Source organism: Solanum tuberosum, unplaced genomic scaffold (genome assembly GCF_000226075.1).
Source record: "Solanum tuberosum cultivar DM 1-3 516 R44 unplaced genomic scaffold, SolTub_3.0 scf00021, whole genome shotgun sequence".
Lineage (NCBI taxonomy): Eukaryota > Viridiplantae > Streptophyta > Magnoliopsida > Solanales > Solanaceae > Solanum > Solanum tuberosum.
The window spans coordinates 2,091,112-2,110,216 of NW_006238947.1; the positions used below are offsets into that span (position 1 = coordinate 2,091,112).

A 19,105-nucleotide genomic window follows, 5' to 3' on the forward strand; every position below is an offset into this window, starting at 1 on the left:
TTTTACTGTTTGGTAGTTCTGGAACTTTAGAACTCCAAGAAAATCTTTCCATTTCTGTAATATCAGTATCAGTAGATTATACAAATGCCATGACTGGCAATTTTTACATCTAATAAACACAATAGAAAGATATATGTATAAGATATGGCATATTAATTCCAGGAATAAATCTTTATTTCATTCTCTGTCTACCTAATGAAAAGTACATTATAAACATCATGTCTCAGTGAAAATCATTTCACTTTCCAGCACCTTTACTGGCTGTTGTCATGAAAGACTCACCACAACCGCATTGCCCTTTCGAGTTGGGATTAATAAAAATGAACTCAGACCTGCACATAAAATGTAAGAACGCGTCAAGAGTTGCTTGCGGAGGACACCATATGAAACAGGGACGGGTTTGGACAAGTCGAAACATCTTTAAAGGATTTATCTCAGAGCAGCAGTTCACAGGGCTGCTGCATCTGAGGTATCATGCTAAACAACATTTTGATTCTCTTCTGGACCCCCTGCCTCCAGAAATTTTCATCGGCAGAAACCAACACAGATAGATAGTACAACAACAACAACATACCCAGTATAGTCACACAAGTGGAGTCTGGGGAGGGTAGGGTAGAGTATACACAAACCTTATTTCTACTTTGTTAGGTAGAAAGGTTGTTTCCGAAAGACTGTTGGCTCAAGAAAATACATATAGATAGTATGCTTACCAAAAAACTAACATGAACTGACAATCCAATAAACAAGAAGATGCAAGACTTTTGTCTCCCTCATCCAACAGTAAGTCTTGATACTAAGGTTTTCTGGAGTCGATAACTTCATATTTCTCAAAACTAACCTTATAATGGCAAAACTTTCCCAGAATAATTTGCACATAAACAAACAATAATTAGACCTTCAATGACATCAGAACAGCTAATGGAGTATGTTACATGGCATTAGTATAAACTAAAGCAGACGACCACAAAACTAACTGCTGAACACCCAAAGAAAAATTAACGGCAACAGGTGGGAGTTGGATAACGCGACACGTGAGAAAGCTACTTAGGGTTCAAAATATGTAAGATTACTTAAACTAGGTGTCTCCGGTCCTTTTCATCCAAAAGCAAAATGACCCACTTGTGCACAAAATTAAAAGGCTTAATACCAACAATATAGAAACGGACAAGTAAATCCCTTACCTTAATTTATCATCTACAAAATCCATCTTGGTACCAATCACGTGCATCAATGCCTTAGGATCAATAAGTATTTTTACTCCCTTCTCTTCAATCAACTCATCAAATTTACCCTTCTCATCTACAATGTTCAAAGGGTTGTGATTAGAAATAAAACCACAACAGAAATCCATAGCATAATCAGTTTGATGATGTATAACATCATTAGCCATAGACTAATTAGTCCTGCTGATGGATTATTTTGTGAGCATAACAAGATTGAATAGATTCAAAGGAGAAAGTTCATCAAAAATAAAAATTGTCCCCCAGGCTTGGCTCAATTGGAAAAAGTTGAAGAACTTGCGACTTAAAAGTCACAAGTTCGAGTCTTGCGACAAGTGAACTAAGTAACTGACAATTTGCAACAATATTGTCAATGTCAAACGCAAAAAGAGTATAAAAGTGCTAAGATTGTCCATGGCACTAAGCAATTTGAAGTGTGAATGTGTTTTGTTTTTTTTTGCATATATTTGAAGTGTGAATGTTAGTGAAGGGTGGTGCAAATAGATCAAAAGATGAAAAATATAAATGCAAAGGTTAACTGTAAACACAAAAAGACAATTCTAAATGCATAGGAGTTAATACCATTCTTAAGTGAAACACGCAGTTAAGTTTCCAATTCAAGTTTAACAAAAAAAAAAATTATATTTTCTTATTCTATATTCCTAATTCAAAAAAATTGATAATAAATATGTCACTTTGCCAATTATATTGATTTTTTAAGAGTTGTCCACTTGAAGAGACCACAAATTGAAAGAATTGACAACCATATTAAATTTGTCAATGCGCAATAAGATAAACATAGTACTGCCTTGTTGACTGTACAGGACACCACTTGAATGACCGGGGCACCCAACCTGCATTGCACATAGCATTTAGTTATTGCTCATTTGAAGAGAGGTTTAGAATGTTGCCCTTCTTGGATAGCTCTGGCACTTAAGTAAGTAAATTATATTGGATAGTGTGGTATCTTAAACAAATTATATCACAGAAAGAAAATCCGTTAACTCGAAGCAAAAGATCCTGCTACGCTGGAATTTATCCTTGGCCAACCTGTAAAGGGAAAAAACACAGAACTGCGGGACATGTAAAAGTATATGCACCAAACGTAGAGAAACGATTTGCTGGGATTGGATTCCTCCAAACTGAAATAGAAAGACTGTGCAGAATACTAACACCCTATGGCGCACATACCAAATGAGTGTAAGATAGATTGAGCAAGAAATTTAATCAAGATCCTGTATTCAATAGTTAAAGAAGGAGATCTTTATTTCTAAAACATGTCGAGATGTACGACATATCAATCATTAAGAACTAAAGTTACATTTGAAGAAATAAGGTAAAAAGGTGAATTACAAAATGGGAGATATCCTGTTTCTCGTCTAACAAAAATCGTGAAATCATCAAATGGGCATTAATCAGGGGAAACAAGATGATGATTAAAAAAGAAAACAAATCCTTAGCAAAAGTACATCAATATTAATTACATTCTAAAAACCCTAGTTTCATATGGATCGCGAGAATGTTGATAAGAGAAAACTCAGATGGCGCTCACTTTGTTCAGTCGGGAGGTCCTTTCTAGTTGTCTGATAGATGATAGGAGTGCGGTTACCGCTTGTAAACTCCTTGGTGCAATGTGTTCATTTGAAGTCACCAACCTCGGTTTTATCACCTCACAACCATTATATTTTGTGAGCTTGGTTACATCTTAAAGTAGCATAATAATAAATGCACGATGAGATGACAAAATCCATGAAAGATTACTCTACAGGTAGAAGCGGATCCAAGGTTTAAAGTTTATGGTTCTCATCGATCTTAAATTTTAAAAAAAAGACTTTATTGGAAGTGCCCAAGGGGAATCGAACCCTCACTGAGGCAGGAAATAAAAATTAAGTTTCATTTCTGCCTCTAGACCAAGAGCTTACTTTGTTACCAGAAACAAATAGTTTTTATATATTTAATGGATTTCTCAATATAAATATAGGGTCTATACAAAAGTTACCAGGTTCGGGAACCCGCACCCGGTACCCTAGCAAGAACAATAGTGATATAATTGAAGAGTAAATAATAATACAATACTAATAGTGATATTGATAAGTAGAAGAGGGATCAAATAAGGTGCTCTAAGCTAGAACCATGCTCTCCCACAGAAAAGAGAGAAATCACTCGACTATTTACTTAACCCTATACCCTGATTCTCAACCTTTATATTTTTTTTATCTAGGGTCATGTCCTCGGTGAGATGAAGATGTGTTGTGTCATATCTAACCCAAGATCAACTTACCCAAGATCCTGCAAGAATTGAAGAAGAGATAGTAGACTTCTACAAGAAGTTATATACTGAGACTACACTTACTGGAGACCTGCCTAAACTAATGCTAATTGCCCCGGGTTAACAGAGGAGGAAAAGGAGAATCTGCAAAGGAACTTTGAGGAGAGTGAAGTCCTAAAATGTGTGCAATTGATAAAGCACCTGGGCCTGATGGATTCACCATGGGTTTTTTCTTAAAATGTTGGGAGGTGGTAAAGGAGGACATGAAAGCTTTCCAAAACTTCTAAGAGCAGGAAGTGTTTGAATGCAACATTTATTACTCTCATCCCAAAGAAGAAGGGTGCTAAAGAATTGAGATTTCAGACCCATAAGCTTAATAGGCAGCATCTACAAGCTTTTTGCTAAAGTTCTGACAGAGAGAATGAAAGGGGTAATGGCTAAACTTGTGGATTCCCGACAAATGGCTTTTATCCAAGGAAGACAAATCATGGATGCAGTGTTGATAGCTAATGAGGCAGTGGATTCCAGACAAAAGCAAAAGAAACTTTGTAAGCTAAACATGGAGAAAGCATATGACCATGTTAATTAGGAATATCTTTTGACCACAATGGGGAGTTTGGGATTTGGGATGAAGTGGATCCAACGGATCAGACATTGTATCACCACTGTGAGATTCTCAGTACTTATGAATGGATCCCCTGTTCATTTCTTTAGTGCAGAGAGGGGACTGAGGCAAGGAGACCCTTGTCTCCTTTCCTTTTCCTACTTGCTATGGAAGGGCTGAACAATATGATCAACAACAACAACAACATGCCCAGTGAGATCCCACTAGGTGGGGTCTGGGGAGGGTAAATTGTACGCAGACCTTGCCACTACCTCGTGGAGGTAGAGAGGCTGTTTCCGGGAGACCCTCAGCTCAGGCTGAACAATATGATCAAATAAGCTAAAGTAAGGGGATGGCTCAGAGGTTTTGAGGTCAGTAGACCTGAAGTAGATAATGTGGAAATTATCCATCTACAATATGCGAATGACACATTGATAGTATGTGATGCTGATGAAGGCCAACTAAAGATGTTGAGGGTGATCCTAGTGTTGTTCGAAGGGTTCTCTGGTCTACACATTAATTGGAGGAAAAGCCACCTCTATCCAATTAATGAAGTACACAACATGGAAGCTTTAAATGTTGTTATGGGAGGGGAAATTGGAGCACACTACCTACATCATATCTTGGGATGCCTTTGGGGGGACAAATCTCAGTCATATGAAATCTGGAACAATGTGGTTGAGAAATGTGAAATGAAGTTAGCAAGATAGAAATCACAATATCTCTCCAGGGGTGGCAGGTTGACGTTGATTAATTTTGTTCTTGATTCACTACCAACCTATATGATGTCAGTATTCCCAATTCCCAAAAGTGTAATCACTAGGTTGGATAAAATCAGAAGAAAATTTTTCTAGCAAGGAAACAGTGAGAGGAAAGGCTACAACTTGGTTAAATGGGATGTTGTGATAGTGGGAAAGAAGCATGAAGGTCTTGGAATAAAGAATTTGATGAATCAAAGCAAAGCCCTTATGATGAAATGGTTGTGGAAGTTCAATAATGAAGAACAGTCCTACCAGAAGGAAGTCATTAAGGCAAAATATGAAGAGGAAGATTACTAGATGACCAAAGAAGTGACTACACCATATGGGGTTAGTGTATGGAGATCCATTAGATCTCTGTGGTCTGAGTTAAAGGCTAACACAAAGATCAAAGTGAGGAATGGAGAGAAAACAGAAATTTGGAAAGATGTTTGGCATGAGGCAGGTAGGCTAGAGGTCTTGTATCCTAATATATATTCTCTAGTATCTCACCAACAGAAGACCATAGTAGATCACTGGACTCCACAAGGGTGGAACTTCATCTTTAGAAGACAATTAAATGATTGGGAGATTCAAAGGGTAGCAGAATTTTTCAACACCATTGGGCAATTTAATGGACTGGAAGGAGGTCAAGACATTTTATGGTGGAAAGGCAATCGAAAGGGCAACTTTAAAGTGGTTGTGCATACAACTGGCTAAACCACACCAATCAGCCTCAAAGTCACTGGCCATGGAGAGGAATCTGGAAGTCAAAAATTCCACTCAAAGTGGCATGTTTTGTCTAGTTGTTAGCCAAGGAGGCTGTACTGACTCAAGACAACTTAAAGAGAAGGGGGATACCATTATGCTCTAGATGTTTCTTTTGTGGGGAAAATGCTGAGACAGTTAACCATCTCTTTCTACACTGCAAGATCATTGGCCAACTATGGAGGTTATTCCTGAATCTTAAGGGGTATGTCATGGACCACGCCTGCCAAGATCACAGAAGCAATCCAGAGTTGGGAGGAAGCAGGAAAGCAATCCAAGAATAGAGACAGATGGAGAATTGTCCCAGCTAGTGGGCTATATGGAAGGAAAGGAACTCTAGAGCTTTTGATAGTGTTGAGAATAGTATGCAGAAAGTCAAACTAAATTGTCTTATGCTACTATGTTTTGGGTGTAATCAATTATACTCAAATGATATTATCTCCATAATTGATGTACTAGACTCGATTTAGTAAAAGATAGTAGAATTTGAAGTACATGTTGTAAATACTGACCAATACAGTATTAGTATTGACTTTTGAGGAATAGACAAAGTTACCAATTTCAAGAAAAAAAAATTAAAATTTAACTCCGTGCACGGCTTTTTTTCTATTTTTTTTGGGGTGGGGGGCAGTGTTTTGGACGGCGAAAGGCAACAAGGGCCTACCTCCCTAAGCGGCGAGGCGCTCGGCTTTTTGAATTGAGGCGGCAATTAATACCAAAAATTTAAACTATTTAATTGCATATATAAATATCCAAAATTTCAATAGCAATAACATTCATTAGCAAATATTTCAATTCAAAAACTAATAGTAGATATTAAAAGTCTAAAACTTGAATGACTCAATAATTCATAAGACAATTGACAGGCAATACTCCAATGTCCTTTTTGTTACCATCATACGCCATTGAATTCACTATTTATGGACAAACAAATATTATATTAATTAGTATAAAAGTAAATTGAGTAGGGAAGAAATAAATATAGAAGGATTGAATTTTAAAAAAAAAAAAATATAGGCAGAAACAGAACGGCAGTCAGTTCAGTAGCTAATAAATTGTAAAAGAAAAATAGATCCCTACGCCACTGCTTGAAATAACATAGTAAAGAAGAAGAGAAGAACAAAAGAAGAAGAGAACAACTGAAGAAGGGAAAAGAAAGAAGAAGAATGTACCTGAGAGAGTCGCAACTCGCGACGCAAAGGTCTGAGTAGTAGCGAAGGTCTCGTCCTCTCAAAGGCTAGAGAGTCGTGATTGGAAGAGGAGAAGAGATCGCGCAGGTCGCAGTAGAGAGAAGAGGATCCCAGGTTTGCAAAAACACCAAAAAACCCTAATTTTGCCTTTTAATTATTATATCTGACCTTTTTAAAACAAACAAACAAAAAAAAAGGCAACGCATGGCGCCCCGCCTTGCCATGTCGCCTCTCGCCTTTCTATCACCATTGCTCGCCTTTCTGAAATTGCATCGCCATGCCTATAATAGGCGACGAGGCCTCACCTCGCCTCTCGCCTTTGGCGACATGGTGAGCGCCTTTCATAACACGGAGGGAGAGGGTGTTAAGTGTATTGTCACCTATTGACAAGTGTAATTGAATGTCTCACCTTTAGATTATAACTATAGCAATATTTAAATCATTCCATATTTTCCTACTAGTTCTAGATAATTCTTGGTTTGGGACAGTGTTTTGGACGGCAAAAGGCGACAAGGGCCTGCCTCACCACGAGGCGAGGCGCTCGCCTTTTTGAATTAAGGCGCCAATTAATACCAAAAATTAAAAATTTAATTGCATATATAAATATCCAAAATCTTAATAGCAATAACATATATTAGCAAACATTTCAATTCAAAAACTAATAGTAGATATTAAAAGTCAAGAATCAGATGAACCAATAATTCAAAATACTATATTAATTAGTATAAAACTAAATTAAGTAGGGAAGAAATAATTATAGAAGAATTAAATTATTATTTAAAAAAAAAGATATAGGCAGTGAGCAGCAGAGCAGTACAGCATAACAGAAGAACAGAGCACTCAGTTCACACTTCACCACCAGTCTACCACTAAAAATAGAGGTCTGAAAAACAAGAGCAGCATAGTCGTACTGCTGAAAAACAGAGAAGAAGAAGAAGAAGAAAAGGGAAGGACTAGAAGAGAAGAGATTCGCGTAAGTCTCCAGGGGTCGTACCTGAACAGCAGTCGCGTAAGTCGTACCTGAGCAGCAGCGTTGCAATTTGCAAAGGTCACCTAAGTCTCTAGGGGTCGCGACTTGCGAAATCTGAGGAGAAGAGAAGCAGCAGTCGCGACGCCTAATCTGAGGTGAGTTTGCAAAAATACCCCAAAAAACCCTAATTTTGGCTTTTATTATTATTAAATCAAACTTTTAAAACAAAAAGGCAATGCCTATTGCATCGCCACGTTACGTCGACAGTCGCCTTTTGATCGCCATGGCACGCCTTTTAGAGGTCGCCTCGCCTCGCTGGAAATAGGCGGCGACGCCTCGCCTCGCCTTGTCTCCAAAGGCGAAAGGCGAAAGGCGCTCGCCTTTAATAACACTGGTTTGGGAAAAAACAAAGAACTTAGATCACACAAGGTGGCAAAAATAACCATAATAGGAAAAATGTTAAATTCTTACCTCAAGCATCAATATCTTAAGCTATAGTAGTAATACACAAATTCCCATTTCTAAATCATCCATGTTTAAGTGTTTCACTTCTATGAAATCCACAGAATAGTTTCAGTGGACTCCATGATGAAGTAAAATTTACTTCAGAAATGTTGCACAAATTCCCATTTCTAAATCCCTTTTGTTTCCATTTTTTTCAGCGTTTGTTTTTAATTGCTTTAGTGCTTTTCTTTGAGAAGGAATTGGCAGAGGTGTTACCTGATAAAATATCATTCAAGTTCTTCAAAGTTGCTTACATCATACCACTAGAATAGCCCATTTGCCAACTTCTTTATTCATCTACTCTAAAACAAAAAACCAGATGGCAATATTCCCCATTTGACGATCATCACAAATTTGAAGCTTGAAGCCTTGAGCAAAGTTACACATGAATTAAGTCATTAGTCTTGTAATAACAGAGGAAAGAACAATTTTAGAAGGGTTGAAAAGGGAGCTAGATGAGTTGGCTTTGTCCCAAGAGATTAGTTTGAAACAAAATTAGAGGGTGATAATGGTTAGAGGAGGGGGACTCCAATACAAAACATTTCCATAGGGTAGTAATTGCTAATAGGAGAAGGATTTCCATAGAGTCAGTGGAGGTGAATGGGGGGTGCATGTGGAGGAGGAAGAAGTAGAAGAGGCAATTGTAGATTTTTACAAGCGTTTGTTCGAGGTAGCAGATTGGGGGCCTAAATTGGGGGGTTTAGGGTTCAGTCATATTGGCAGGGAGGAGACTGAATGGCTAGAGAGGGCAATTCAGGAGGAAGAGTTGAAGAGGGCGGTGGAGGGTTGTGCCAGTAACAAAGCTCTGGCACCTGATGTCTCTACGGATTTTTTCAAGCGCTGCTGGAATATGGTCAGATCTGATTTGATGGATACAGTTGTTGACTTCCTGGAAAGTGGTGAATTCGAAAAGAGTTTGAATGCTTCGTTTGTTGTCATTACCCCTAAGAGGGAGGAGCATTGTGCATGAAGGACTATAGACCTATTAGTCTAGTGGGAAGCAGAAATTGGAGAACTAGAGATGTCATTATGCCTTTTGGGTGCGGTTTGTGGAGGAACATAATGAAGGGATGGGATGATTTTAGCGAAAATATCTCATTCAAGGTTGGAATGGAAGGAGAGAATTTCCGGGGACGTAAGTGGGGTGGAGATAACTCACTGAAAGATGATCTTCAGAATTTGTTTAGAATGTCATGTCAAGGAGAACTGAAGGTCCAAGAAATTAGGTGGGGCATATGGTGGAGATATTTTTTGGGATCTAAGATTTAGAAGGAATTTCGACGAATGAGAGGTGACTTAGTTCCCAAGATTTCTGGCCCCTCTACATAGGCAAGTCACTCTGGTGGATAACCCCGAATGCTCTATGGTGGAGTTTGGGGAATAATGGAGTTTTTCTCTCTTAAATATTTCTATGAGAAACATCTGATTATGGAGGAGGACGTGTTTCCATGTGATGCAATATGGGTATCGTAGGTGCCAAGGAAGGTGTGCTTCTTCTCTTGGCTAGCAGCTAGAGGGTGATTTTGACAGCAAAAAATCTTAGAAAGCGGAAGGTTGTGTGTGTCAATCGGTATTACATGTACAAGGAGGGCTTGAAGAAGTGGATCATCTTCTCCTACCGTGCTTTTTTACCATGAGGTCATGGTGGGACATATTACGATGGTTTGGAATCTTCTTGGGCCATGCCAAAAAACTGTGAAAGAATTGATGTTTTGTTGGAGAAGTTGTAGGGCATGGAATATGGTTCCTCTTGCGTGGGTTGTTTGGAGAGGGAGAAATAAGAGAGTTTTTGAGGAGGCAGTATAGAGTTTTACACAGTTGAGGAGTAGCCCTCCGGTCACTTATTTTCTTTTGGTGAACCCATAAAGCTCCATGGTGTATAAAAGAATGGGTGAATTTTGTAAAGAATCATGTATTGTAGATTCTTTACTTTTTGGTATACCCCTTGTATACGGCCAGCTCTTTGGCCATGTTTATGAATGAAATACATTTACCTTCTCAAAACTAAAACATCTCTCTTTTTTCTGTTTCTTCATCATGTAGCTCATTAGTTGATACCCGACACTAGTATACCCGAATGAAGCTTATGCCTCAAAATTCAAATGCATTTAAGCTCAAAGAGAACAAATCTGTAGCAAGGAGCATATTATTAGCCTAACTTTTCTCTGCCAATACTAATTAAGCAGATCAAGATGCTCCAATTTTCTAATTGATTGTTAGCATCAAGATGCTTCTTAACATTTATTTTTGTTTCTAATTGGTCAGGAGCTCTTTTACCTTGGAAAATCATACAATTACCTCATGGGGAGTTAGCCGCACCCACGAATGATATATTTTAGAAAGATTAACCGTATTATCAAATAACAAGACAAAGACGTGCACAAAAGTTTAAATCTATTATTTTTATAATGATGTGAAAATGCTACATAATGAGTACACTTTCCCCTACTTTACTGCAGATGGACCTACCGGGCCCAAACGTTCATGTATTTATGACAGAAGAACAACAGTATGAATTTCTCAAACTGTTGGCCAAGGTGATCAGTAAAGATTATGAATTTGGAAGTACATTCCAAGAGGAAAGCTGGAGTATCGTAACTAACCAGATGCAGAGAATGAATCCACACCTTTCAGTTGCTCATCTGAAGGCAAAACTAAGAATTTTCACGAGTAAATACTGGTTATTTTCAACTTTGTTGGCCAGACGAGGAGTCCAATGGGATAGAAGGACTAACTCAATGACGTATGCCCGTCCAGGGGTGTGGATATCATATTCCTTGGTAAGTGTTGCTTTCTGCTTCATTACTTTTTCTTCTTTTTTTTTGAAACTGGTAACTTTGCCTATATATGTTAGAATTTGAATCTTACAAGAGTTGTAGTAACTCCATATTTACAAAGTACTACCTACATCTATGATTCTATGATCCTATGTCTATAAGGAGTCTAAAACATCAATAATAGACAGAGATCATTTAAAAGCAACTGATTACACCAAAAACACAGTAGCAAGATGCAATTGAGCTTAATATGTTGCATATTGTTCTCTACGCTCTCAAAACACCTAGAATTCCTCTCCTTCCATATTGTCCACCAAATGCTTGTAGGGACTATCCTCCACCTGCCTCTATTCTTGGCCAACAACCCACCTTGTTCCCAGCTTGTTATGGCCTCTGTTTTTCCCAGGCATGCTCCATGCTATTCCTCTAAGGTTCAAAAACAATCTCCATAGTTGTCCTGTGATTCTACAATGTAGGAATAGATGATTTACAGTCTCTGCCTGCTCCCCGCACAAGAAGCACCTGGGGATTAAAATTATCCTTTTTTTCATTGGGTTCTCTTGGGTAAGCAATGCCTCATTTGCCAGAAGCCACACAAAGCATGCCACTTTATATGGTATTCTGGTTTTCCAAATGTTCTTCCATGGCCAACTGCTCGGCTGCTGGTTGTGGTTCATTTTCCTATACGCTTTGCTCACTTTGTATGTGCCTTTCTCATTTCCCCTCCACCATAGTTCATCTTCATCTACTCCCAATCCACTGAATAGCTCAATCTTGTTGATAAAATCGGTCATTCTTGGTATTTCCCAATCATTGAATTCCCTTCTAAAATTGAATCTCCATCCCTCAATTGTTCATAATTCCACTATGGTTCTCTGTTGGTATAGTACTAATGAGTAGATATCTAGAAATAGCCTTTCTAAGTTGCCTTCTCCATGCCATTCATCTGTCCAGAACCTAGTTTTATCCCCATGGCTCACCTTGATCTTGAAGAAGCACTTCAGCTCATTCCAGAGATCTCTGATGGATCTCCATAAGTTAACTCCATAAGGAGTTGTAATTTCCTTCGCCATCCATTTGTCTTCCTCCCCATACTTAGCTACTATGACTCTCCCCCACAATGTCTCTTTTTCATTGGCATATTTACATAGCCATTTCCTTATGAGTGCCTTGAGTATTCAAATTCTTTATCCCCAAACCCCCAAACTTCTTGTCAATTATCAAAAAATCTCATTTGACCAAGTGGTAGCTTATCCTATCCTTATTTTCCTTGCCACAAAAACTTCTTCCGGATTCTGCCTAGCCTACTAATGACTGTGTACCCCCTAGTGATAAGTACTGTCTTTTCCACCTTGCCAGTTTCTTCTCACATTTTTCAACCACATTGTTCCAGATTTCCTTAGACTTTGATTTTGCTCCTAAAGGCATACCCAAGTACACTGTTGGTAGGGTCAACCTAACTAAGAATAACCATATCAACGTCAACATTCATCAACAATGAAATGCTTTTTTAAAAAAAATTATTTCTCAAGGAGGATATATCGTACTTGGCAATTATAGTAAAGGAACTACTGATCACAAACAATTTTTTCAAAACTCAAGGGAGCACTAACTTCATGTCTGCTATTAACTATTTTCCTTGTTTAACAATAAGGATAGAAAGACTTTTAAGTGTTTCAGTCCACTTCAACTCACCAATTTTATGTGCCAATTTTTTTTGCAGGAGTATCCAAAGGGATACCCATTCCGTTACGAAGGCATTCAGCCAAGGCTTTTTGATGCCATGCGTGACGTCTTTGAAGCGGGAGTTGCAATAGATTGATGAGCAATGTTACACAAGTTTCTTCTTAAGCTGAAAGGTGTTATATAGTCATGTGAAACTGTCTGCCAGAGTTACAGCCTTAATCATATTCAGTCCAGTCTAAACACTATTTTTTGTTACTTCACCATCTGAGTTTATGCAAACTACAGACAGAGGCGGACCCTCATGTTAATGTGAGGGTGCACATGCACCCGTTAACTTTGGAAAAAATTATATATATATATATATATATGCACACACACCTTGAGATATGACATATATTATATTAGGCATCTTAAAATACTAAAGTTGATAGTGTGCACTAGTTTAAATGGCGCGCGTTTCTGCTCTCCTAGGTGAGGGACTGGGTTCAAATCCCATTTATAGTTTATTTTGTTTCTTTATTCGTTTCTATCTGAGAAGTTTAAAAGTATTGAATAAAAGAAGGGGGCTGACTAGTTTTAAACTTGTGACTTCATGGTGCAAATTGAAGTTCAAAACCTTCACTCTCCAAAGAAAACTTTATGTAGAAGACTCATTTAATTTATATTTATACGTTAGTACATTAGGTTTCTATGTTTAATAAAGTTAATCAGTATTGGGTGGCATACTTTAACTAACGTGCATTAGTCTTTGGTGGTGTACCCGTCGTCTTCAAATACTGGGTTCGCCTCTGACTGCAGAGATTACACCATTTTTCTTTTGATTAGTTTCCTGCTTCAATTGCCTAACGGATAAATAAATGAACAAATTACAGCATTCAAAGGTGTGGCCTATAAGTCAATTAAGTAGGCCAGATCAAGTTAACATGTGTTAGTGGGAGGTAGCAAATACCCGAACACCACATTACTAAAAAAAGGGCCAAATGTATTACTCCCTCCATCCCAATTTAAGAGTCTTTAGTTTGACTGGTCACGAAGTCTAGGAAATAAAGGGAGACTTTTGAACCTTGTGGCTTTAAACTAAATATGTGTGTAGTCTTTTAAATCTTATGATCTTAAGCTTGCCGTGTAGAATGCTAAAATTGGAATAACTTACTAATTATAGAAAAAGGCACTCTTTTCAAGACATACCAAAAAGAAAGGTAAGACACTTAAATTGGGATGAGGGAGTATTACTTGTCTTTTGACACGCTTTGATGGTAAATCCGCCTAGCAGTAGGACAACATCGACCAAATTTGACAATTTGGCTCCAAAAGATTACCACATAATAAGGGTATAGCATGGACAATGCCAGGCAAGATAACAGAGGCTCTTAGCAGCTGGGAAGGAATATGTTCACATGCAAAGGATAGGAGTAGATGGAGAATTGTCCCAGCTTGTATCTGGTGGACAATCTGGAAGGAGAGGAATTCCAGATGTTTTGAGAGCTTAGAGAATGATGTGCAGAAGATCAAGTTGAACTTCATCTTACTGCTATGTTTTTGGTGTAATCAAATTTATTCTAATGATACTGTGTCTATCATAGATGTTCTAGATTCTTTATAGCTAGAAAGGAAAGACACTAGAGCTCTATTGTAAATATGGTTTCAGTACTACCCAAGTACTGTTTTGATCCTTGAAATGATACAAAGTTACTGATTTCAAAAAAAACAAAAAAAAGATTACCACATAAGTTGAACACATATTTACTTAATCCACTGCCTCTGAATCAAACCAGGCAATACATTTGCCAAAGCAGTTATGTATTCTAAACCTATTGACTCTAAATGCTCGATTCACCTCGATTTCTTAAGCTCAATGCTGATGTATATGATGGATATAGAAACTAGGCTGGATTGTAACTTTTAAATATAACAAGCAATCAATTATATGCTGGCTTTATATACAAATTACCTTATCAAAAAAAAATGCTCAATTCACCTCGGGTAACCTACACCAAAGGTCCAATACATCTAACAAATTTTGGCCCAAAAAAAAAGTGACATACAGTACTTAACTTGTCGTGTTTCGCTTCTCGTAAATCAAACTGTATGGACTTTGACCTAACATTTTAAGGTACATATTTCCATCATACTAATATGATTTTAAAAAAATAAAATTGCGACAATAGAATTGATCGAATTCGATTAGTTATATTGAATAGGAATTCCACCGGTAAATTCATCTATACAAATATGATAACAGTATAAAAAAATAAGATATTTACCGGCGTAATTGAGTGTGTATGATAAGCCGTTGCATCCACGAGCTTTAACACCGAGCTTAAGGAAAGGACGCTGCCGTTGCTGAAGGAGATTGATAATTCGAGCAGCGGCGGCGTCCGTAATAGTTATTGCTTGCCGCCGGACTGAATTTCCGATTCTCTCCGCCGCCTTTGCCAGCACCGGAGACACCATCGATCCGTCTTGCAGGTTCTTCACTAACGCAAATGGATCCTGTTATTCCTCTTTTGAAAATATTGGGGGCTGTAAATATAATTACCTGAAATTTCTGGGCTGTTTACGCAAAAAAAAATAAAAAATTATCAACGATGTTAATACAAAGAAGTAAATATTAAAAATAAACGAAAATGTACAATGGAGGTTGTTGGGATGGTAAGCACCTTATTTCCACCTTCAATTGTAAGATTGTGCGTTTGAGTCATCAAGTGAGCAAAATGATGGGAGTTTTTAAGGAGATTTAAGGAAACATGAAAACGTAAATTACATTATTAGTGTACTTTTCTCCATACAAAAATATGGAATTCATACTTATATGACAAGCTAAGGAAAAATTTAATACTTGAATATTTGAGTCGATAACTGAATCTTGTTTAAACTTTAAAAGTCATAGTTATGTAGATCAATTTATTTATGTTAGTTCTTTTACCGTAAAAAAATGTTAATTTATACCTTTCTACGTATGACCACCAAATACTGTATAGATTTTAATTAAAATTTTGAGTTCAGTATTTCTACATATGTGAGTACAATCCTCTGAATAAAGTCTATTGCATTCCACAATAATTGTAGGGCAACTTTCGTATAGAATAAATTGTTGATTACTAGAAAGTCTGTCTACTCTAAGTGGGCAGAGTCTTATTACCTTACTAATAGGAAAGATGCAAGGAATTGGTGCTATAAATGTCATAACAAGTGAATCTGAATAAGCTCTACACTAGCTAGGTTTCTTTTTTTATGTCTACATGTTTGCTTAATATACCCTACGCAATAAGAATTTAAATTAATTAGGTCAATGTATTAGGAATAAGAAATGGTTATACCAAAAGAATTTTAATATATGTAAAATAACATTTTCCAGTAAGCATCTAGTAAGAGGCGTATCTAGGAGGGGGTCATCGGGTTCACGTGAACCCATACTCCCCTCCCAAAATCATGTATAGTAGTGTTATATTTTTTTAAAAATATTTAAATATAGATATGTGAATCCATAGTTGAAGTATCATACCGTGTGATTATGATTGGGTGCACCTCTCTAAGTGAGGTTAGAAATTTGAATCTTTTATTTATCTCGTTTTATTTTCCTTTCTAAAATTGGGTAACGCCTCTCGATTTGGATAGGTAAAAATAATTTTGGACTTATAATTTAAAAATTTTAATTATTTTTTGTGATAAGAACCTAAATATTAAACCGATTAAATTTATATCTTAAATTCACTTTTTCGTAATAGTGCACCCATCATTTCAAAATCCTGAATACGCCTCTCCATCTGATATTATGCTCTTTGTGATCTCAGCTTAAGATTTAGTTCACATGTATTTAGCTAACAATAATAAAAAATTTATAAAAATAAAAATTGCCATCATTATATTTCATAAGGATAATTTCGTATTCATCCAAAATAATATTTTAATAAAGAACATAGACATTATCAGAAATAAATGATCTTAACCCTTAAAGAGAAAAAACATATAGTTTATTAAACAAAGAAATTGAGTTACCATACATCAAAATAAATTTAAAAAGTTTATGGTGGAGGAGAAGTATATTCAAGATCCTGCACAACATTTAATGCTGGATGACTAAAATATGCCACATATTCCATTCCCATAGAAACTATTGGTTCTTTAACCTTATAATCATTCAAAAAAATAATCACATCTATGTACTTGTCCATAAACCACAGCAAGATCATAATCTGCTGTCATATACTCTTTATCATTTTTAATCTCACCATATGCACTTTTAAAAGAATTAATTCCAGCTTGAAAGCAATCAACACTCATTTAGTGCTAATTTTTTGGGTCATTGAGTATTTCTTTCATGTATGTTTGTGTATTTGTCGCGTTCTCGATTCCTACATCGATAATGTTCAGCGCAAGACTCACTCGATCAGTTGAAGACGTGATTTTGGGATATGACTTTAAAATTCTCAAACATAACTTGATATCCCAACCTTTAAAATCGCTACCACATGCTTTAGTAACTAAGCTATGTGAATACAAAATTGATATAGTTTGTGAAGAGAGAACGATAACAGATATATATAAAAAGAAAGTGATGGCGAAAAGTAAAAAGTTGCTTGGAGAAGCCATGATTTTGTAAAGGGATGGTCAATAATCAGTTGATTTATAGGAGGAGAAAATGTAGATATTTTTAGCATGTGCATAGTTTTATTTAATAGCATTAATTGCTATTAGTAATTTTTAACATTTTAATACATCTTATTTTGGAATTATTTCGAATATATTTAGAAAAATAATGAATTATTAACCTCTAAATTGATTCTTTGTGAGATTTTGTTTTTGACTATGGAAAGATAGTAAAAGAGAAGGAAATAAATAAAAGGTAAGTAATAATAAGTTAAATTGGAATATGCCATTGACGGTATTTTGCCATTTAGAAATTTAGGGGGTCATCGTACAATATCGAAAATTTCTATTCGATAATTTTGATTTTCAAAAATATTCAGTCGTTATTCTATTAAATTGGTATTGGTATGTTTAATCTTGATTTTGATATTTTACGTTATTAATGATCGTAATCTGTTTGACTTTAATTTACATATACTATTACTTATATAATAATAATTTTATACCAATATTAATTTATATATGCATTTGTTAGTATTATAATGATACATGTGAATTGTATACATGAATATACACTTCAGTATAATATTGGGAAAATTGTATATAATACTCCCTCCGTCCCATTTTATATGATGTACTTTGATTTTGGCACAAACTTTAAGAAAAATGGAAAGACTTTTAAAACTTGTGGTCCAAAATGAATGATAGAAATTTGTGTGGTTGTAAATCATTTCATTAAGGGTAAAAAAGACATTTTATAGGCAAATTGTTACTTAAAATAGAAATGTGTCATTCTTTTTGGGATTGACTAAAAAGGAAAGTAAGTCATATAAATTGGGACAGAGGGAGTAGCAAACTATTAATTCAAATTAAATGTTATAAATATAGTTTGATTTAATTGTACCTCATAGCAAACTGTTGCTACTTCACCTCTCTCCTGCGAATCTCGCTCGCCACTCACGTTCTCTCCCTCGCCTCTCTCGTTTTTTATACAAACGCAAGTGTATAAAGTGCGTTTATGTTTGTATAAAGCAAGAGAAAATTGTATATATACATATATTTTCATTCCCCTCTCTCCCCTCTCCCAGATCTCGCTCGCCACTCTCCCAGATCTTGCTCGCCACTCTCCTAGATCTCGCTCTTTCACTTTATACAAAAAACACAAATTGTATAAAATGCATTTGTGTTTGTATAAAGCGAGAGAAAATTGTATATATACATATATTTTCATTCCCCTCTCTCCCCTCTCCCAGATCTCGCTCGCTCACTCGCCTCTCTCACTTTATACAATTGATCTTTTTGTATATGTATACCAAAGCAGATTATACAACTGCTTTCTTTTGTATATGTATAGCGAAATATACATATTTATGTTTGCTATGAAACGCAATTATGCAAACTTTGTTATAGCATACAAATATGAATTTTGTGTTTGCTATATGTGAAAGTTACTCTTTTCTTTACTGTTGTCCAGATTTTTTTAGTAATTATTCCTTGATAGAACAGATTAAACTGTTCGATAATAACAACGATACTTTAAATTATAAATTTCACCAAACTCAATATGCTCTATAATATTTGATATTTCATTTTTTAAATAAATATTAAATATCATACCATATCAAATTCAAATTTCTTTTTAAAAATATGCATATGAGATACATAATATTGAAATCCCACACATTCACACTTTATAGTTTCAAGTTATCTTTGCACCACATATATATTAGATGATTAATAATGTCAGAGCAACTTACATATATCTTTATTAATTATTGAGTATACCTATC

At 36.1% G+C, this 19,105-nt stretch overlaps 1 protein-coding gene across 1 annotated transcript; it reads right to left on the minus strand.

Annotated features, from left to right (window-relative positions):
* Positions 1–15,250, minus strand: LOC102584224 (iron-sulfur assembly protein IscA-like 1, mitochondrial). Its single transcript, XM_006341077.2, has 3 exons — positions 14,990–15,250; positions 1,182–1,299; positions 1–332 (listed from the first exon to the last, which is right to left on the minus strand). The coding sequence occupies exons 1-3, from the start codon at positions 15,177–15,179 to the stop codon at positions 239–241; spliced, it is 402 nt and encodes a 133-aa protein (XP_006341139.1). The 5' UTR covers positions 15,180–15,250; the 3' UTR covers positions 1–238.
* Between the last annotated feature and the right edge of the window lie 3,855 nt (positions 15,251–19,105).